General features: G+C 37.5%; 1 protein-coding gene across 1 annotated transcript in view; it reads right to left on the bottom strand.

The window, feature by feature from the left end:
* Positions 1 to 19,517, bottom strand: part of LOC124111122 (ras-related protein R-Ras2-like) — a 49,901-nt gene extending 30,384 nt beyond the window's left edge. Inside the window, exons 1-2 of the mRNA XM_048384003.1 lie at positions 19,374 to 19,517; positions 6,926 to 7,013 (exon numbers count right to left, since the gene is read on the bottom strand). Of these exons, the coding sequence (XP_048239960.1) occupies positions 6,926 to 7,013; positions 19,374 to 19,478 (193 nt within the window). The 5' untranslated portion in view covers positions 19,479 to 19,517. The remainder of the gene's footprint in view (positions 1 to 6,925; positions 7,014 to 19,373) is intronic.
* Positions 19,518 to 23,685: the final 4,168 nt, after the last annotated feature.

Here is a 23,685-nt window from a genome sequence, read left to right as displayed (position 1 = left end):
CAACTGATCGCTGTTGCGGGATACTTTTTTGTTTGGAACAATTTGACCAATCACCGTCTATGCTCCCGCGCTCACAATAGCCAATATGGTCAATGTATGGCATTTATGATACATATCCGTTCCCTATCCACTTAAGTTAGTTTCAAGGTGTCAATAGCAGTTATCTTACCGTGGTTGCTGTAAATAACGGTGAGTTGTGCAATCTTACAATCACTTCACATACGATTTTGCCAGAAATGAATGTAAACAATATTAAATGATATTTTAAATAAATTTTATAAAATAGATTACAAACATAAGTCCAGATATAAAATGAACACTTTTTAAAACCAGACAGTGCTATTTAATAATTAGTTAGCATACTTCACTATGGATGTGTTGACATGGTATTTCCGATGTTACATGCTCACAGTAATGTCTTTGTGTTGGGAAAAAAACATCAAAACTCTTCAACCCTGTGTATAAGACGACTCGTCCAATACACAGCGATATATGGTATGATTCAACAGCTCTGTCTCTAAAATAGTTTTCACAAAATAAACGCCAAATTTCCTAACATGATGCTACCTCTATATGAAACTGAATGCCAAACAATTAGGTTCTAGCCTGGATATTTAGATCTGATGTATTTACCATGGGCAAATAGCATTCTCAATGCTGACTTATCCACAAATATCAGGGTACTGGTAACCTTCTACACATCCACTTGTCTGGGATACAAGGTAACAGAAGCCAGGCACAGGCAGTCTAATGTTAAAGGGGGCACACTGGAATGCCAGATACAAGTTTCTCCATCTCTATGTTGTTCCATCAAGTAGAGTTGAAAAAGACCCCCTTCATCTCAGCAGCAGCAGAAACTGCTCCTTGTGATGAGTGAGTGTGAGTGAGTTGGCCTTGACGCCACTTTGAAAAGTATTCCAGTAATATCACAGCGTGTCCACTTGCTGTGGGAGTAAAACCTGAAGTATAGCAGGTCTCAGATGCTTACCACTGTAGTAAAATCCCCAAGCACAGGTATAGTGCTGACAAACCTGGGGCAAACAAGGATTCGAACCCATGACCATACGTTTCAGGTGTGCCGAAGGGATGGAACTCTGCAAAGCAACACAAGGACCTCTGGGAGCTCTGCACAGCAGACTGGGCCACGTGTGGCCCCTTAGTCCTTAGTAAAGTGATGAATAGCAGTCAGCGACTTTGGCAGCTAGTCTTAAGCCTGAAGATCAGCTTATCATGCATATGCTAGTTCATATACTAAGGCTAAAATATACTGAAAATCATGGCAAATACATGGGATAGCAGATTAAATGTTTTAGGAACATAATGGCTCCTTTGGCATCACTTATGTAGAAATCTCAGAGCCTTTGGACTACAGTGTTTGAATTTAAGCAAGAACCCCTGTCATAACCCTGGTGTTAAGGATTAAATACTTAGGACATGTAGGAGGTCCCAATATATATACCGTATTCGACGTAATAAGCGCCCAGGGCGCTCTCAAAATTAGAAATAGGGGGCTCTTATTAGAATGTTATTTTCGTGGAAAAAACAGAGTTGAAAGATAAATTTCGTGGTTTATGCTGACAGCCTGAAATGTTTATGTATGACAGATATATTTTTCCAGAATTAAATGCCCATAATTAAGGGTGCGTAAAACACACAAGTGCATATTATACGCGAATAAATAAGTCTTGTGTACATTGATCACTGGGAAGGGGTGCTGATTGGGATTGTTCAATAGCCAATATCTTAGCAAATGTCACGTGGGCGCTTATTAGAGCGGGGCGCTTATTACGTCGAATACGGTACCTACAATAGCACCTACGCAGCAGACACCAGTATCCACCTTCTTCCCAATAATACCATGGGGATTCCGGGTTAGAACTGGCCCCCAGCCAAAAGTCAGTCAGTAGACAATGAGTGCGCGAGTGAGTATGGTTTTAAGCCGCTCTCAGCAATATTTCAGCAATTATCATGTAGGGCGATACCAAAAATGAGCTCCACACATTGTAACCATGTGGGTAATCGAAAACTTGTCTTTGGTGTGACGGGAAACGGCAGGAAAAGTGATGTTGGAATGACATGAATCAAATGTGAGGCTAGGATTGTCACTTTGTCTAGTCCTCCCTTCATGGAATGAGGGGCTGTAGTGGCACCATCAACAGTATTTTGGTTTGGTTTAGTACCTTGCCTAATATAGGTAAATAGTTCAAGTTTCAGAGTGTGTGTGCGTGTCTATGTACCCTTATACTAGTCCGGACTAATGCCAATTTTATAGTGCTAGCCCACTGAGATACCATGCCACAGTTTAACATGAAAACCCACTCAGACACCACAGCATACTGACACCGAGCAGGGCACCAGGCATGGTAACAACAAGTACCCTCTTGTATGATGTACCTGGGGATCGAACCCCAGACATTGCCCTCTTTGGGCAGACACTCTACCACTAGACTATGGAGGTGGCCATTATTGATGTGACAAACTAACCCACTTGGTATTACGATTCAATAATATGAAAATGAGGTCATCTAGAAAGAACTACTTTTAGTAAACTCTATCTATGGATGTGATGCCGACTTGCTTAAAAACTGTGTGAAAACTGATTTAAACCAACATGGCCACTAATTGGTTGGCACTCTATAATATACAGGACAGTTTACAGCCATTGTATTCCAACACAATTTCAGATAAAAAGACACAATAAATAGAATATGTCTTCAACTTTTATCATTTTAAGACTGACATCAGACAAAGGGAAGCATAAAACAAGTAATATTCCTAATCTATGATACATACAATACGGAAGAAAACCTCTGTTATAATAAAATTTTACTGCCTATTGTTGCTGAGCAGGAGCAATACATCAACATGGATTATATAACAAAATGAGTCACATAAACATCCTATAACTGCTTTAAGATCCCAAATATTCCAAACAAGGAAATTTCCTGTTTCTCGAAAGCGTGATCTCTAATCTTGCAAATGCTAACTACACTTCAATAAACATCTAAATTTATCTGTTGTATAAATGTTAGTGAATATGTTTCATATCCACCTACAATATACATTATATTTCTGTTCATTGTTTCCTGTTTGATGTCATGCTCAATGGTAAGAGACACACTTTATCAAAGTTTTCTATACAATTTCATTTTGTCATATCTAAGTTCCTGTCTAAAGACACTGTACAATGAAAGATATAGTTCCTGTTTCCAGTTGTGCTTTGTGAATCTATGGAAGCAAATACCTCTGTTCCCTTTCATTTCCAACACATTATTTTATGAGCAACGTTCCAAACAAGTAAGGTACAATGACATACAACCAACCAAGTCAGTGATCTGACCACTCGATCCACTAGGTATCCCCATACAAGCTACATGTAACTCAGGATCCATTCTAGATACACAAGACTAACACTAGTAACTTTGCACACCATCATCACACCAAAGCTAGAGACAATACCTAAGCATGTTTAGCCACCAGTAGTCGGTCATACAGACCCTGAAACACATATATCCAAGTAAGTCTATAATACATGGCAAGTCTAGATTACTGCAGTTTCAGGAAATGAAGAGAGTCTCTTAGAGTCTCTATTAATCTTATTAAGAAATTTCAAAAAGTTCTTTTTCTGCAAAATATTTCCATTTCAGAGACTAGATGTTAGTGAAAGCCACAAGATAAGTCTCAGTATAGTCAAAAGTCATGTGGTCTTTAATCCCAGCTGCTACTACAGTCTATATATGAACACAAATATTTTCGGTAAATGATACCAAGAGACAAGGTGTGCAAGTGCTCTCAAAATGTTTAGGCACAGACTGTTCTCATAATTTTCTCTTTCCGGAAATATAGCTGACAGTGCATTTTAAAACTAAATGATGGGTTAGGGCCAGTAGACTAATAAGCGTTTTTTTAAAATCAAGACTACTTGTGGAAAATGATTCATGACAAATCACATCAAGGTATCTGGTATCTTAGAGGTAATTTGTCCAAGCTGCTATAGTCGAAGTAACTAACTTGACGAGTAATGATCGTATCTAAAGCATGGTTCATAATTAAGACAATTTCTGTTATTGAAGACTTTCCATACATTTACAGTGGTACATGTACCTACAAATGACAGTCTTCCTCAAGACAGATCCAACACCAGGAAGCTACACTTGTTTGATCTTACTAAGGAACACTTTACTTCTGCAAACACAGGGATAACAATCTGACAGGAAAACTGCTGAAAACAACAACAACAACAAAACATGTCCGTTGTATAACTGGAACATGGTGCAGATGGTTTGGGCAAGTTGGACAGTGCCTGATTTTTTTTCAAAATATCTTCTCAAAATAAAGCACTAAGCTCAAAACTAATATAGACTACACTGCAAACAGCTCATTCTTTTTATCACTAAAACAATTACATCCCATAAATGGTCAAAAATAGAGAATAGAGGACCACACCCAACTGTAGAGCTGTGTATTGGCAAAACATTTGTATTGCAATATATTGCGAAGCAGGCTTTTTGTATTGCAATACATATTGCGATATATTGGGAGTTGAAATGTCCGACAGTGACTGACATGGACTGTACAAATAGATCCTGTCTTCAACATACTCAAGCAAATATTACTCAGCATGGTCAGTCGCTGCCATGTGTCGTAGTCATGGATACAGGGGAGAGAATTAATTAAATTTCTGCTCTTTAACTTTTAACATGGGGCTGATTGTTTCTGGGAAGAGTTGGTTATTTTTTCCTGGAGTACAAAATACAAAGTTTCTAAAAAAATTACTTATCTCTTTTAATTCTAAGACATTGAAAACATTTCATGCAAGGCCATCTGTTTTAGTCACAGGTTTTCTGTCTTTACATTTGTGAGTCCAAATCAGTAAATTCAACATGGTTCTCAACATGCTCAATAGATGTTGACCAGAAGTAAACCTCATCTCTCAAACTGTGACCATTTCGTACCACCATCTCAAACACATTTGCAAAAAGACTTGAGAACACACAGAACGATCTCTCACATCCAACTTCCTGTGCTTGGAAGGCTAATTGGTAATTCATACAGTTGGCTCGTCTACAATAAATACCTCAATGTAAGCTGTTCGGTCCACATCTACACTTGCGATCAACAGACACAGCAAATCTGACACACTAACGAGCTGTAGTAATTGCCTTGCAAATAAAGTGTTTTTTATCACACCAGCATCTGAAGTAAGCTCACTTAACTTTTACTATGTGGAATGCTGACTGTTATGGAAGATAGATAGACTTAGGTAATGCTATGTTGATAAAGGCAAGTTGGACAGGACCTTACATACTTTTCATGTATACTTGCAGCATAAACTTCCTGTGAAATCTTCCTGACATTGCATTTTTCCAGCTAGTCCATATACTGAATTCTGTTGTTATGTAAACCAGGGGCAGATATAGAGAATCTCACCCGAATGTCTTTTGATATCAAATATATCAACACAAGTTGATGAAAGTGGAAAAACTCTGAGGCTTGCCGATGATTTTTTCCACTTTTATCAATGAGTGTTGATATATTTTATATCAAAAGACACGAGGTGGAGATCTTGTTTATCATCCAACATCATTCTTCCAACTTTTTCAGTTTGTAGACCTTAATAAAGAGTGTCGTAGGTGTAAAAAGTACTTCTAACAGCTTCAGCCATTAGTGATGTCATTTGATTGTGATGTCATGGTAACCAATGACGTCACACTGGTCTGAGAAGCATTGTGATGCAATTTCATTGCAGCGATATCTACAATCTAGATATCTCTTGATCTCATCCAAGCGATATCACCTGTGCTAACCAGTTTTGGAAGATAATTAAGCATATGCAATTCACTGGCCACCAACTGGCCATTCAAAAACCGACCAGCCAACACGGCTATCTTTCACCATGTCCACATTAAATATTCTTCCTGGACTTATCTGTTGTAAGCCAGATATGATGATCAAGATGCTGATGACTGTCCAGGTTGCCTGTACTTTCCACAGGTTTTGGACATTGAACATTTTGATCATTCAGGTTTCTTGTGACAGGCCCACTGGATCACTGACTTCACTAGCAGCAGGCCCTATGACATTTCTACTTGACACAGACCCAAAGACCAGCAGCTGCAGTGTTTGAAATTAAGACTGAAAGTGAAAGGACCTAGTCATATCGAAAATGTCTATACAGGCCAGGGATCCAACAGGATGGACCGACAAAGTGGTGTCTGCTGTACATGGTGTCTACCACTTGCCACATCATCATCTATAACACATTGTCTAGTACAGGCATCTTTTATAGTGGCCAGTAGGGCTGTTACGATTCACTCGCGTATTCGGTGAATCGAACCGTAACCATTCATGAATTGAATTCGTTATTCATGGCCACTAGAATCGAATATTTATGAATATGCTATCATGTATATTTACATACCCTGTACCTAAAAATATCCATAACAACATATTATATGCATAGATTTCTTTCAATGTCAACACTCTAATAATATTTAATTTGATAGTATTGTTTTCACTGGTCATTGTCGCATTTGAACAGATACTAGTACCTGGATAAGTGCAGTATATAAATGTATAATTTATTAATAATTAACAAACCATGTCAAATAAATTATTATGTTATTGTTTCACTGAATATAATAAATAATACATAAACTGCTGACTTTTTATTGTAATTGTGAATTAATATTCGTATTCGTTACCCTATATTCGTGATATGAATCGTATTCGCCTTATAGTGTATTTGTTGCAGCCCTAGTGGCATGGGATCCAACAGGATGGATCGACAAAGTGGTGCCTGCTGTACATGGTGTCTACCACTGGCCACATCATCATCTATAACACATTGTCTAGTACAGGCATCTTCTAGAGTGCCCAGGGATCCAACAGGATGGACCAAGAAGGTGTTGCATGCTATACTTACTGTCTAGTCTGGCCACAACGTCATCTATAACACATTGTTTAGTATAGGAATCTTCTATTGTGGGGTCATAGTCCGTCACAAAGTAGGACTGAAACACATCAAAATACAAGTTTTTAAGATCAAGACAAGAACAAATACAAAGGTAACAATTTGCAGTGTTTGAATTTAAGAATGGTCCTGAGATCCATGAGGTTTGCTGTAGTGCTGTATCTAGGGACCTCCGTTCTGTTTACCGTATTTCCTCCATTAAACATCTAGGCGTATACATCTTTTGGACACTCTTTATGCCCACCTTTTAATCTCAAAGATAGTAATTGGGAGAATTCTGTGCCTGCGTTTAATCAAGGCCCAGCATTCAATCAAAACCCCAGCTATTATTCAAGGCCCAGCCTTCAATTGAGGACATACAGTACTACATGTATTAACAAAATGGCATCTCAATTTCGAACACTGAATATGCATGAATCATGGTGGGTAACAGTGAGTGTGGGAGGGAATAGGGTTTTACCCTGTAGACAATTCCATGTGTATGGGTACTAGGGCTGGGACGGGTCTAAATTTACTACCCGGGTACCCACCACCCTGTTACCCGACCCTACCCGGGTACCCGCTGCAGATATTTAGAGATCGATACAAACTGTCCGATTTGGAAAAGTTGACTGTAGCCCTGGCAAAATGTATTTAGATACATGTGTAAAGCAATCTGGCCATGCATACACTGAAGTTTAATGCATGAAGTTTTATCTTTATTCAAACATATAAAAGTAAGAAGGAATGGGTGCATTGTCAGAAAGAAATGGGAACATTAGTGACTTTTAGTGTAACAATAGAGTTTTAGATAAATTTTGTCATTAAACAATATATATCACTTTTTTAACCATGCGTCCGGGTAGTCCTGTGGGTACCCATGTCCCATAAGGACCTGAGAGTGCCTGAGTTACCCGTCCCAGCCCTAATGGGTACATTGACACACTATGACACACGTGACGTATAAAACCCTTGTGATCCTGCTACAACTTATATAGTAGTTAGTACACAATTATTTATATTATTCAATACAAAACATTCAATCATCACAATATCTATTTCATGTGACAATAAGACAATGAATTGTAGATAAGCATTTGTGTTTCTAACAAAACAAAACAAAACTCCAATATTCTTCAAATAAATTCTTTATGAATACTTTCGTTGATACAGCAATGGACAATCAGGTAAAATTAACATCATAGCTTCACCAAGTATTGCCATGGACTGTAAGTGTTTCACAAGATGTGAGATCCAGGATAGAGCTGTTACTCTACTGATTAAACCCCAATATCCATAAAGGGTTCACACATTATACATATACTGATTCATTAGATTGTATCCATATGGCACACAGATTGTAAACACATGCAACAGAAACGCTTTAGTAACTCCAATCTGCCTGGTAATTTGATGTGTCTGTATTTTGCAAACTTTCTCAAAAAACACATTTTCAAAGATATACCAGACCTACCACTTGATCAGGGTGTGCATAGTGAAATCACAAATTTCAGGACTTCCATCTGAAATTGCATATTTCCTACAACACTTCACAACTTTGCCAACTCCAACAACTAAACACATACAAGATCAGTAGTCAGGAAAACATTAGCTACACAAGTACTATATTCTGTCATCATCAGAAGGGCAATACTAATTACCTACAGCCCAAACCACTACTTACACTTACTTACACACTACAAACATAATTAAATCTGCCACTTATATTTATTGCCTAAAAAACAGATTTTCAACTTTGTAGTGTCAGCCTATCTTGTCATTCCTGTGGTCATAAAACCGTCCAGTAAAACATATATATATGGCCATTCATCCTGGTACGTTTTGATTTCAGCCAAGATAAGTGATATACTGCACGGTAGGCATACAGAGGATTGTTAAGGTGGGGCAGTACGTATTGTATTACACTCCACTGTGCCATGCTGCAGTGCTGGAAGTCACAATTGGCCAATTAGCTGACACTTAGCTCTGTCCTGAACTGGCTCGATGAAGTTGTATACTGGATGGCATGCCAAGCACAAGTATGAAGCCTGCCTTGTATTTACTACTCATCTGTTGTAAGAAACATAATCTTCCCATTTCGTCTGTTATTCAAGAAAAGATAAATTGTAAACTGTCACTGAGTTGGGATTAATGCCACTTACACAGGGTATTATCTAGAGTTCTTAACTAAGTGCCCTTTGCATGCAAATTAGGGAAAAAAACATCGTTTTGTTGAAAATTGGGTAAAAGTTACTATTTTTGTAAATCCAGAGGTGTGTTCAGTGCATTAAGTCCAATTTGTGAAATCTTACTGGCATTTGCTGCAGACTTAGGGCTAATAACTCAATGTTTGTGTATTTCTACTGATATATCATAAGTAAGTGGCATCTAAAGCTGCACCATCAATGAAGACAAGATCTAGTACTCTTATCAAACCGAACTGATACGTTGCTTTCCCCCCCCCGTAACGTGATGTCTCATTTAATATGTTTAGAGAAAAGAATTGTTGAAATCTTCATTTGACTAACATCTGTTTAATCTCTATTAACTTGTATACATGAAAATGAACTATCAATAATGATGACTCCCTGAAAAGTATCCGACCTTGTAAATGTTGGACAAGTTTATTTTATGAACAGGTGGGATAAGTTGTCTCCCAATACCTATCGTCATATCTCTCCAACCTTTTGATGTGATTGTTCAGTTACAGGGTTTATCTGCGTACCAATATATGACGTCATCAAGTTGCGAGCACATATTCGAATCTCCAGAAATGACATCATGTTAGAATTTTTTTTATCGTGAAATAAACGCCTTGTTCTTCGCACTTTATCACATAGCTGTGTTATATACAAAAATAATGCCTTAGCATGGCTTATAAAGTGTGAGTGTAGTCAAACAAATTGTTCAAACACCAGAAGAAATTCTCCCTCAGTTTCATGCAATTCCTACTCTTTGCCAAACTCAACTTTCTAAACACTCTTCTCAACAGAAAGATTGCATTAGTAGGAAAGTTTTACACCAATTTCCCCTGTTTCTATTATCTATGCAGTACAAATGACGGCCATGCTGTCAGACTACATCTATCCAGTTTATACTTCAATGGAAGTCTGTAAGTCATTCTAGATAGACTGCTAGCGGTACGTAACCATCAAGAACTAAATGAGTCAACCCATGAAAGGATAGACATTAATGATTTCATATTTCACTATTGGTCTATAGACTGAAAATTACAAATGATCGATCTCAGGACTGTGAATGATTACGAAAAGATTTCAAAGTTTGTATTACTGATGCATGTTTCTTCCCCTCACATGTCTGCCACATCCTATATCGGTACCAAGTTTCAGATGTTAAGGTGGGATCCTTTGATACATAGGATGTTTGCTGATTCAATATTTGAATCTAGGTGAGGTGAGGTGAAATGGGGTTTAACGTCACATTCAAGATTATTGCGCTTATATAGCGATGTGCATGCATGCACATGTGCGCATCTGTGGCTGCTTGTACTAATTTGGACAAATGCCGATTTATAGTACTAGCCCACTGAGATACCATGCCCCAGTTTAACATGAATACTCCACTCAGACAAAGTATACTGACTCCAAGCCGACCAGTCCTTGTTTTAGCCCCTTAATGCAGAGCACCGGACATAGTAACAAGAAGTACATCTGTCAACGTCTTTTGGTATGATCTTTTGGGGATCTAACCCCGGACCTTAAACTCTCCAAGCGGATGCTCTACCACTAGACCACGGAGACGATTTATTTGAATCTAGGGATCCCAAGGAGTCCTAGATTTTCATGCGTTTTTTTCAAAGAATGCGAAACATTGTTGACAAAAATATAACTCTTTTTCAAATATTAATAAACAGCCATGCGTGTCCTCGGATGTTTTGATAGGCTGATAGTGACACGTGAGCAGTTCAGAGATTAACTGTTCGTAATAAACATAAGCATTATCATTGACAGAGTACACATGGGACCACAAAGTGAGTTTGCTATATCCGTTACTTCGTTATGAGCATGTTCATTATATCCATCAATTTTACATAAGATATTAGCAAAAAAAACTGGTTCATTATATCCGTAACTTATAAGTGTGTTTGTTATAAACATAGTTTACAGTAATTTTATTTGTATCAATATCTCATCTTGCATATTGATGATGTTGATTCAGTATCATGAAACATTGTATCAACACATAAATATCTTGATATTCAGTACAGTTCAACATGTTCAAATTCCATGTTTCGCATTAAGAACTGGGCATTGTCTTGCAATTCTCGATATTAACCCTATCTATGACACGTCAATATGAGATCACGGTGTAGAGTGCACTAACTGTGACTGCACTAAAGGGCCACCTGGCACAATCAACAATAGGGATAGATAACTTAATCTGACGTAAGTTAAACAAGGTAAACATGGCACAGGGAAACGTTTCACTGTACTGCAAATAGTTCACTGTGATCAAGAAAGCGATAGGTTCTTATAGGTTTTTGACATATGTTATGATAAGAGTGAGCGAGTGAGTATGGTTTTACACCGCTTTTAGCAATATTCCAGCAATATCACGACGGGGGACACCAGAAATAGGCTTCTCACATTGTACCCATGTCGGGAACCTAACCCGGGTCTTCAACGGGACGAGCGAAAGCTTTAACCACTAGGCTACCCGACCACCCCTTATGGTAAGAAGATAATCAGAGATGAAGTTACTAAACAATAAGGGGATATAGTAATGCAATCATGCAATATGTGATCAAGTCTGGGATAGGTAAACCAATGTTTGCAGAATAGCAACAGACATGGTAACAGAAACAATTTTTTAAATTTTTTGTCACAAAAGAATATTGTGAGGCTTATTGAACAAGCCACTTAAAGTATCACATCCCGTTGAAATATGCATGACTGCATATGATTAATGACTTGTCTATTTTGGTGACTGGACATAACCAAGTGTAACAGTGTTTGAATTAAACAGGAAAGTAACCAGATCCTGTCATGACTCAAACTAATGGTGAAACTAAAACATGTAGGGGTCCCTTGATTCAAATACTATGGCAGAAAAACTCAAAATTTCAAAAGTGACATCAATTGCAAACATGAAAAGAAACTACTAAAGTGTTCACAGGAAATACTGTTTGGCATTTTTTTCTATTCTGACAGTTCTCTACTGTCCTGCAGTTTCAGCATCATCAGGACTTCCGTACTCATCATAGTGAGCTCCAAGGAACTCCCCGACCAACTTCTAGACCAATCTGTACGTAATCTTCGTAAAAGCCACTACTCAGATAGAAAATTAACACACAGGCCCCATTATCTTGTGGATATAAAAAACACAGCAGTGTAGAAGGGACATACAGTCAAACACCATTGGGTTGAAGTTGAAGGCACCTACATAAATTCTTCGAGTAATCTGAGGTTTGACACAACCAAAATTGATGAATAAAGAAGGGATACGCAGGGACCAAACTTTTACTTCAAGACAACAGTAAATTCGACACATCAAAGTTTGACACAACACATCAAAGTTTGACACAACACATCAAAGTTTGACACAACAGTGTTTGACTGTACAAGTGAACAGTAACTATTGTCAAAAAAGTTTTAGTTCGACAGACGTATGAACAAATTTGTTCACTACCGCTTGATCTCTAACAACAAATTATAATATGCGACCCAGGCGTACTTACAGACTGATGCACTTTAGGCATTATATTTGTTTGTTTACTCGTCGCTGTCCGTGGTGACAGTGGTATTTACAAATTGCATGAACCCAGAGGACAATCTCGATCTGTAGTTATGTTCAACATAAACCTGATGATGTCAGCAATAGAAACTAACAGTTTTAGTCCACTAGTCCTTATAATGATAACATATAATAAAACCCTTATAAAGGACAAAATTCTACTCGTCCTTATGATATCTTAACTGTTGGGCATTTTGGCAAGGACTATAGGACTAGTGCCAAGTTCTAATGCCATGATGTACTGGTGGAAATGAGCCTGCTGGTACAACTACAAACACTCTGAAGTATGGCAACACAAAAAAACAAGACACATGAAAATTTGAATAGAGCATAGGTCTTCAGCAACACATGCTTGCCGTAACAGGCGACTTGCTTGTCGTAAAAGGCAACTAACAGGTTTGGTTGATCAGGTTCACCGACTTGGTTGCTGCATGTCATCGTATCCTAATTGCATAGACCGATACTCATGTCAATCACTGGATTGTTTTGTCCAGACTAGATTATATACAGACCGCCGTCGTTGCATCGTTAAACAAGAAACAAACAAGACAACAATACAAGAGAGACTGCTCATTTCTGTGACTGATAATTACGTTGCCCTGACAGTGGTAAGTGCCTGTTTTACTTAATCATGTGTGTTCCGATATAGATTTCATCATGTTTGATAAGTGTTGTTCTGATATCAAACGTATACAAAATTCTAAAGGGTCATCGGCAGCCATTATCATATACATTGATGCATAGCCGTTGATAGAGGGATGTTTTCATATGTATGGTTTTTTTTGTGAAACTCTCAATAAAAGTATGAGTTAGAAAAAGTATACCTCTTTTTATTATTTTTAACCAATCAGAATCTAGCCTTCTTCAATGTCATGGTAGAATGTCCTGCAATCAGACTAGGACCGTGGATGCATTATCCAAGCATGAAAAAGAAACTGTACAAACTTCAAAAGCACAAGTTAATTTAGGGACAATCCATTTGATTTCTGTGGGGGGGAAGACTTTTTAAAAAGTTTGTTCAGAAATATGCCAAAAATGAATAATTTGTTGGCAGTATTGAAAAAAATGAACAGTTTGTTTTGTGGAAAACATCAAAACGACAAAATAAAAGGTTATTTGATAGTGTTCAGTAAATAAATAGTTTGCTGGATACCGGAGGGGAAAAAAATAGATCAAATGGATGCTTCCTCAGGTCATATAATTAATTGTTCACATACTTGCTGTTGCATAATGAGATGCAAGAACTAAAACATTAGCACACTGTTAGGGCCAACAGGGCAACATGCTATATTCATGCTCACAGTGCTATGGTCTCTTTTTGTCCAGAAAGCACACACATACACTACACCAAAACAGTTAAGGACCAGCCAGTTCTTTCATACTACAGTTAAGCTGTCATGGCATGACAGTTTGACTATAGTTTGTTTGTTATTAAACGCCGCACTCAGCAATATTCCAACAGTATGACAGTGGTCTGTAAAGAATCGAGTCTGGACAAGACAATCCAGTGATTGCCATCATGAGCATCAATCTTCGCAAAACTTACAACAATGATAGTCGCCTTTTATGGCAAGCATGGGTTGCTGAAGATTTATTCTACCCTGGATCCATGTGACGATTAACTATAGTAATATCACTTATCCAGATACACTCTCTGCTCAAATGGTTTAGGATCATTAGGGCCTGGGCTCCAGAGGATGTCCCAATAAGACAGCAAACATTAAAAGATAAATGAAATAGTTTGAAAACAGGATTTAGAATTCCATGTGGTTTGACACAGACCACAACTTATCAGCATTTCAAAGGAAAAGTAGATAAAAAATCTAACAAAAGACTAACTGACTGAGTTAACTGACAATAGTCAATTGTTGGTCGGAAGTATACAACCTATTCTGATAGTTGATTATGAAATCGTAACTGATTCCTATCACTATCTTGAGGCCATGGATGGTTAACACCCATCAGTCTGATTAATAAGTAGATATGGATCAAACTCACTAAAATCAGACCTTTTACCATGTCTACTCCAATTAGGTACCTATCTCCAAGAAGGTTATGTCAGGTTAACCCAAAGCTATCAAAATAATGGGCATGAAGGAGAAATGAAATAACAGCCAAAAGAAAGCCTTATGCTGCCGACAGAACATATTGAAAGAACAACAGGGTATGCATACCCACAACATAGCACAGTCATTATTACTATTCATTCTGACCTGCCCAGTTACATTCATTTTCAAGAAACAAAAGTCACATATGCTGTTCTGAATTCTTTGATCGATCAAATTGCTGATTTAGAAGCCTCGACACAAATTTGCCAATAAGTAAGTTCGCTTATTTTGACCTCCTATCTAGGGTTAATCAGATCTTGACGGACAGGGGTATCGAATTGGAACAATTGAGATTTGAAATGAATGCACATAACTAGCTCAGGTCTACAATCTGAAACAACTGTCAACTGTCTTTGGCAAATTCAAAGCCCAAGTCTAGTAAAATCTAATACATTCCAGTAGGATCAGATTATATAGTTCATATTCTAACACTCAAATTCTACAGAAAAGGAAGTTAGGTTCAGACTAGTAGACTCCAACGTCTAAAATGTCCACATGCTTTGGCATGTTTAACAGCTAAGTTTGTGTGTTGTTTAATACCACAATACTCCAGATATGATAGCGGCCAGACAGTCCAGTGACTGAAACCCAAGCATTGATCCAATTACCGTATTCGACGTAATAAGCGCCCAGGGCGCTCTCAAATTTAGAAATAGGGGGCTCTTATTGGAATATCACTTTGGTGAAAAAAGAGTTGGAGGATTGTAAATTTCGTGGTTTAATGCTGACAGTCTGAAATGTTTACATACGACAGATATATTTAATTGCCCATAAATAAGGGCGCATGTAACACACAAGTGTGTATTATACGCGAATAAATAAGTATTGTGTACATTGATCAAACGGAAGGGGTGCTTATTAGGATTCTTCACTAGCCAATATATTAACAAATATTGCTGTGGGCGCTTATTAGAGCGGGGCGCTAATTACGTCAAATACGGTAATTGGAATATGATGACATGCAATCAACCAAGTCACTGAGCCTGACCAAATGATCCATTTAGTTGCCTCATACAAGCAAAGGTTACTGGGGAAGACCTAAGACAAAAGTACCTATTCACATGACATGACCAGTTTGTGGGCTGTGTTTTGGTATTAATTTCAGTATATTTTAGCATGTTTAGTCTTTGTTTATTGACTTGGATTAGCTGATCCTACTAGGCTGAAGGAAAGTTTACCAGACTTGGGTTTTTGTAAAGCCTTGCACTTGCATGTAGCAGATGTAGCTGGTATGGCAGTGAGCTTTGTGAGCCTATGTTAGATAATAAGGTATATACCTCTCATGTTTTTGTGCGCAACACTTTGGTATCAAAGCAGGATACATGTATTACATTTACACTGGTCATACTCATTGTGTTAGGTTCACACCATTCATGTTGTATCTTATTACAGAAGTCGGCAGTAAATATTGACAGATCATAGGGCAAATCTGGTCCTCGTTCCACTAAGAGATTGTACTTGTAGCGCTTTACAGTCCTGGAATTCGAACCAATGATCAGAGGACATGGCAGGGCAAGGCACACTCAGCAAAAGGAGTCCAACTCTAGTCTAGAATGATTTGGCAAGTCTAGATTGCCTCAGCTCAGCTCCTGAAATAAGGGTTGTTCTGGGCTCCATGTGGAATTTATTTTTATTATTTTGTAGATACATATTTTTTAAATAAGATAACTTTATTTCTTATAATGGAGGTGTCTTCACGCACAGAGGTATCATATCAGAATAAAAATCTGATTGTAATGAGATTTAATAGTACATGGCCTTATATTCTTAAGTTACCTAGTTATAGTAAAGAGAGTTTTTATAACTGTAATAACATGTCCTTACATTGTAACTCATAAATGTGCTCCTATCTTCAAAGTGTACTTTGTTGACTAATGCTGCACTATTTATTTGCAAACATTTACACTGCCATGAACTTGGTAAGAATTTCTACAACAAATTCATAAATAAGATATTCACATTTACTTCAGTACATTTCAATTTAGACTCAAATGTACAAAAGTTGTTCATTATTTAACACCACACTCAGCAATATTTCAGCTATATGACTTCTGCCTATAAATACTCAAGTCTGGACCTGACAAACAAGTGATGCATATTATTAGCAACGTCCCACGCTGTTGGGGTGCGAACATACACAATCAACTAAGTCAATGGGCCTGACCACCTGATTCAAGGAGTCACCTCCTATGACAAAGATACTGGGAACTGACTCTGACCAGGAATCTTAACACTGGTACATGTCATGATTGCTGTCTGTGTTGTAAGTAAGATAATGCATCAGGAAAGTCAGCAGTTGCTGAAATTTACCCATGCTCTCAGCTAAAATGTCAAAAAATACCAACCATGTCACATCCTATCAATATTCTGCAACCACCATGCCAATCCCCAATAACAGGCTTCACTTTTTTGTTGTCGATTGGATCCTAATATTGTCAACTGCCCAAGCTCACATTTCCGTAAATAGTCTTTCTATTACCAGTCTGTAACATTAGCCACTAGACCGAAGCCTGAGTCTGATAAATAAGATTTCAGTCAAGTGAGCTTTGCTTTTAAAAGTCCATACATTAACACGAAGATCTACTGAAAATGATGTCAAGTGAAAGATTTGGGGAAATAGACTCAAATGTCTTTGGCAAAGACTGTATTACTAAATTTAATATTGGGGAATCAGCATCTAAAGATGGGATTGATATTCCATAATTTACCAGCAGTGAGTACTGTTAAGCGCTTGGAAATTTATGATCATATTTTTACGAGTACATTTCCAAGCCATCTTGAGTTACCGCATTTTCTTGAGTATAGTGCACACCCAAGTATAATGCACACCCCCTCTAGCTGATTCAGCATGTGTTCAGTATTTTGAAAAAAAAAATTCAAATAATATGCTCTGAGAAAAATTACACCGTAACCCTTCAGCGAATTCCGGTAAACGAATGGATGATAAGAAACTTGGGATGGTCAGTACAAATTTGAAATTTGAGATAAAAATTACCAGACATGTTGATTTACCGTTTAAATTGTATTTTTTGTTCTGCTAGGCATTGTTTTACATCCAGGGATTAAGATTACCATGTGTATTTTCTCATAAACTAAGCCGGACACAGCTGTACACATGTTTTCTTGGAATCTACCAGTGATTCTGTTAAAACTTAACCAATGATATAACTTTAAATGATTTTGATGCAAGGATTGGAAACAATTGTATCTGAAACTATGATTTTATCAGGAATAAGATATTCCAATATCATGTTATTTTAGTTGCAGCTTTTATTAAATATATTTAAAATAATAATAACCCTAAGCATAGCACTTCGGTGCAGCTGATCGCTATTGCCGATTATTTTTTTCACATGGAACAATTTGACCAGTCACCGTCGAGGCTCCCGCGCATGTGATTGCGAGAAGTACATGTTGTCAACTAAGGTTCGTTTCAAGGCGGTACCTTAGCTCTGTTCTATATGTACACAATCGCAAATACTATCAACTTTCTATCATAATTGTTGGCTTATTTGACTTTTAGCATGTTTAGTTATCCATTTGGAATAGAAACAGATTATTTACAGATCTGTTTACAAGTTACCCCTTTCATGTTTTCTGTCTCCTTAAAAAGGGCTTTCCTTTTATCAGCCAGTCAAATATCTTGCTATCCTTGCAATCTGTAACTTCAGTTACCAGTTCCAAGCCCAAGTCTAGTAAAATTCTGTTCAGTCTAGAAAGCTGAACTAGTAATAGTCCATGGAACACTCAAATGTGAAATTAATACTTTAGAGCGATGTTTAGGTGATTAGAATCAAACGGTTTGATTTTTGTTGTTGTTGCTTAACACTGCACTCAGCAATATTCCAGCTATATGACGTCAGTCCTTAAATAATCCAGCGTTAGAAATAGGCACTTGTCCTGTAGTCCTAACCAAACTGCCTAATAGTAAAGGTATCCTAAGGACTAGTAGAAATTGGCCCATTTTAAGGGTTTTGCTAAATGTTATCATTATAAGGACTAGTGGACAAAAACTGTTAGTTTCTTATCCTGTAATCAAGTCTGGACCAGACAATCCAGTGATTGCCAACATGAGCATCGATCCACGCAATTGGGATACGATGACATGCATCCACCAACATGATGGATGGGGAGACGGATGGCACTAGGTCATGATGACAAGTACTCATACAACTAATCTATTTTACACTGAAAAGCACTTAGGGAAACGTTGGTTGTACGACGCAAGAGCAAAAGCAACAATCACATTAATTTACAATGTACACACATAGGCCTAGTGCGAATATTGCGTGTTTTTAGTGTTGGCAGCTGCTCATTGTAACAACAACTTTCTCATCAGTGATAAAATCGTTGCCACTCTCTCCTAACACAAACGGAAACCTTGAGATAATAGCTGGGAAGCACGAGAGGTATCTCAGTTGACACATTAGCTGGATGAGTTGCCAAAGCGAGAGATCCCACTCAGACGTAAACAACGTCCATGCCGAACAGAGACCATCCCGACCTCGATTTGTCGGCATCGTGAAAATCACGCAAGGGTTGGAGTTGGAGGAACTTACCTGTATAAATTGTATAGTTAAGGCACTTTTTCCCACTCCTCCGCCACCGACAACAACTAATTTATAACTCTGGCTGTATCCCCCAGAATCCGGATTGCGGGACATTGTGTACCCACCCAATGACACTGACCTTACAATCCTTTGCGGATGTTTTCATGAATAGATTATATTTTCCTCACAACTGCTGTTAGTGTGTTCACAGCAGGTGCCCGTCTGTTGGTCATGAACCGATGTGTAACAGAACTTTCCGATTTGATGGAACGTATTCAGACCCTTCTATGAACTCTAATTTAGTACGACTGCATATAATATTGCATTCATTCAGGAGCCGCTATGGGAGATATAAAACGGGTACAGGCTGAAACGTCACCAATTTCTCATTTGGCGAAAACGACTACTACATATCGGGCGAAATCGGCACCTCTATTTTTAATAACGATAAGAGAGATTTATGTAGTTGTATATATGCTTTAGTTACATGCTTTATAATGCTATGTTCTGGTACTTATGCTTTATTTACATTGTCATGGTCTTGTATTCCAACGTTATTCACAATTTCATAATAAATAATAATTATTGTATAATAATAAATACACACAGTTTCAGCTTGAAATTGAGTTAATTTGAGTAAAGGTATTTAAAACTTCAAAGCATGTGATGATGTTTTCACAATAAGTTTAGTTGCGCCTCCCAATGAGATATGGGCGAGTACATTGGAGTAGAGGAGTAATTGACTTGTCAATTAACGCGCGCTTAGTGTATTAAAAACATTCAACCATATAGCACTGATTTGTTCCATCTGTACGTCTGCCTATATTTTTTAATCGAGGATATGTTTTCGGAAAACGATAACTTGACCAGGAAATAATAATAATGCAAAGGCACAAAATATTTATGAAAAAAAATTAGTTCATTTGTGAAAAAGCAACGACAAAAAATACGATCGAATGTTTAACACAACATATGATAAGAATGTGCTGTAGTTAATCAAACAGTGGAAACCCGTAATTTACCCCTTCATGGAGTGTCATTGGAAAAGGAATGTCCAGAATATCGAGTGTCCACTATAGTGAGTGTGTATGGTTTTACGCCGCTTTTAGCAATATTCCAGCAATATCACCGCGGGGGACACCGGAAATGGGCTTCACACATTGTACCCATGTCGGGAATCGAACCAAGGTCTTCGGCGTGACGAGCGAACGCTTTAAACACTAGGCTACCCGACCGCCCCTCCACTATACTAAAGATTGACAATCTCATGGCATGATATGTCGTTCTCAGTACATCACATGTAATACGCTTCTAATCAGTTACTGAACATTTGTGTGCATGACGTGTTTTTAGAGTTAGAAACATGTTATTATATTTTCCTGTTAGATTCCTACCTGAACTTCAGTATAACATAAAACTGTTGGCAAAACAAATTTGGTGACAGAATATTCTTTCTAGCTGGAACACTTTAAATATCTACACATCTATACACTCAGTTGACGTGATGTTGATATGAGCATGACATATTTGCTTTTAAACAAATCCAAAGATCAATGGTGCAATCCAAATAAACAATGAAATTCCATTTATTATTCAGATGTTACGTACATTAATGAGGTAATAAGTATAAGTTCTATTCCCATTTGAAAGTGAAAAACGATCGACAATTATCACGATCATACTTAACGTTCGAAAGTTCAAAATGTTCGGGGACTTATTTTTTTAAATTTGTTTGTTAAAGTAAAATATATAATGGAAATTGAAAACCTCTACGACCTTACGCCACTTAATTTATAGCCATTCATTTCACACTAAGCTGACACAGTGTCACGGCTGTATGAGATACTGCTCCGCTGTTGGTAGCCATACTTGTATATTTATTATATTTGATACACACAACTGATTCTCTTAATATGGTATGTGTAAATATAAGTAGAATGATATATGTGACCATCCCTATCAAAGGTTGAGTTGTATTTATATAACTATAATACTGTTCAAAGAGGCGATAAACCAAACTCACTTATTCTTCAATTATTTATTGATAACTTTGAAACTTTAATGATATATTAAAATATAATACCGATATTTTAAAAATAATTCAAGATATAAGTATTTTGGTAATAAATATGAAAACGGTTTGCCATAATTTCGCGTAACAAGATTGTTTACATCACGCCTGGATCGCACACATAAACATAACTACACAATTCGCTGTGCAGAGTTGCGTCCCTTTGGCACGTCAGAAACCAGTGGTTGTGGGTTCGAGTCCAGGTTCGCCCCGATTATGTTTCTAGGTTTGTCAGCACCATATCCGTGCACGTGGGTTTCACCGAAGTGGTAAACGTCTGAGACCTGCATCACTTCGGACTTTCCTCCCACATTAAGCTGACACGCCGTGATATGATTGGAATACTGTAACTGAGTGTTTAAAAGCGGCGTTCAACCCAAATCACTCTCAGTTAACCATACTGATACATACAATCCAATAGACGTAATTTATAAACATGCGCGAGACGATGCACGTGGTAAACTATAATATCGCTTATATACAGCAAAAGGTTAATAAGCCTGACTAACTTTCAACTATGGGCCATAACAAAGTGAACTAGTCAATGTAGTACATTGTTTGAGTAGTTAATTACAAGTGTATTTGGTCTGTTGGGTCCGTTTGTATATTAGTGACAGATAGTTGCACGTGAAAGGGGTCCAAATGGACACGGAAATGGTAAAAGAACGAGTACCGAATAGTCATCAAGTTTTTGACTTTAGAGAAAAGTACTCCCTAAGAAATACATGACCGCATATCACAATTGTATGGGGATAAGTGTACTTGTTGTTCCCCTGTTAAACGTTGGGCAGCTTTGTTTCAGGCTGGGAGAACAAGGCTTGATAATGTCATGTACTACTTCATGACAATGCCTCTTCTCACACCTCTCGACTGCGACAATGTGGGTTCGAAGAGCTTCCTCACCCTCAATATTCACCAGACCTGGCACCAAGTGATTTCCACCCGTTTCCTAAACTGAACGAACACCTTCGTGGAAATCGCTATGACTAAAACGATGACCTCAATTCTGCCGTGAATGTTTTTTTCTGGGTGGCTTCAGAAAGCTTCTTCCTGACTGGAATTGAAAATCTTTACTAATGATATGAGGAGTGGATTGAAAAACAGGGAGATAATGTTGAAAAATAAAATTAAAAACACTTTCACAATTGTTGGTTTTGTTTGTTAGGCTTTTTGACCAGCCCTACTATACACATGAAAGTTGGATTTCACCCCAAAATTACAACCGCGATCAAAGCGTCACTAGGCCGAACAGTCGTCGAAACACTGAAAACATAAGGTCTAAACACAACTGTGATACCCGTATCAAATGACCATCGAATAACCATTTCTTTGTTTAAAATGTTAAACCAACATCAAACCATGGGTGTATTTTGCGCATAATACCGGAGGGCACATTTAACATATAAGTTCTAAAAAGCAGGGAGGTGCGTACCCCCTGCACCCCAAACACCCCACCCCCACAAATTGAAGATATTAACTTTAAAAAATGTACTAGTTGTTGGAGGACCATAATTATCGACACATTGTCACACTGACGTCAAACTAGAACAATAGAGCTCACTACTCCCACCACCTTCTTTGTTTGATGTAACAATAGAATGTTGTCCCGAAATACTGAGGACGAAACTTACATAACTCTATTAGATATGTTACTTAATAATCAATATTACTGCTGTGATGCCCCCCGCAGAAGTACTGAAACGTGACGGTCTTTGTGCCCTTGCGATCGGTTTGCTAAAAATAGCGATGACGAAAGTCTCACAATATCTGTTACTCGAAGAATGCTGAAGGGAGTAAACAAGAAAAATATTATAAAATACAGTGAAAAGGGAAACATTTATTTAGATCACATTATAAATTTATATTATGAAGATTCAGCACTTTGAAACGAAAACCTTGCAATTTACCCAAACGTTTACATTGATCGCATGTTTTAAACTGCCAATTCGGCTAGTATGCAAATGCCTCTGTGCTATGTATAATAACTATCACATGTATCTAAGTAATATGATTTAAATAATAAATATAGATGTAATGTACAATAGAATGTTGCTCAAGTAGTGTTTACACAAATATTAGTTGTACATGTAATAGTATATGTTAGCTCTACGCTCTGCCGACAACAAACAAAATATAAAAATCACGCCCAAACAGAAAAATACATATTTTTATATTTATTACATTATTTCAATCATTCGTTTACCATTTACAATACATTTTTCTCATATGTATCAACGATATGAAAATACG

The sequence above is a fragment of the Haliotis rufescens genome, unplaced genomic scaffold, assembly GCF_023055435.1.
Source record: "Haliotis rufescens isolate VD_foot unplaced genomic scaffold, xgHalRufe1.0.p SCAF_5, whole genome shotgun sequence".
Lineage (NCBI taxonomy): Eukaryota > Metazoa > Mollusca > Gastropoda > Lepetellida > Haliotidae > Haliotis > Haliotis rufescens.
Note: the sequence above shows the minus strand (reverse complement) of the source record. Positions and strands in the feature narration are given on the sequence as shown.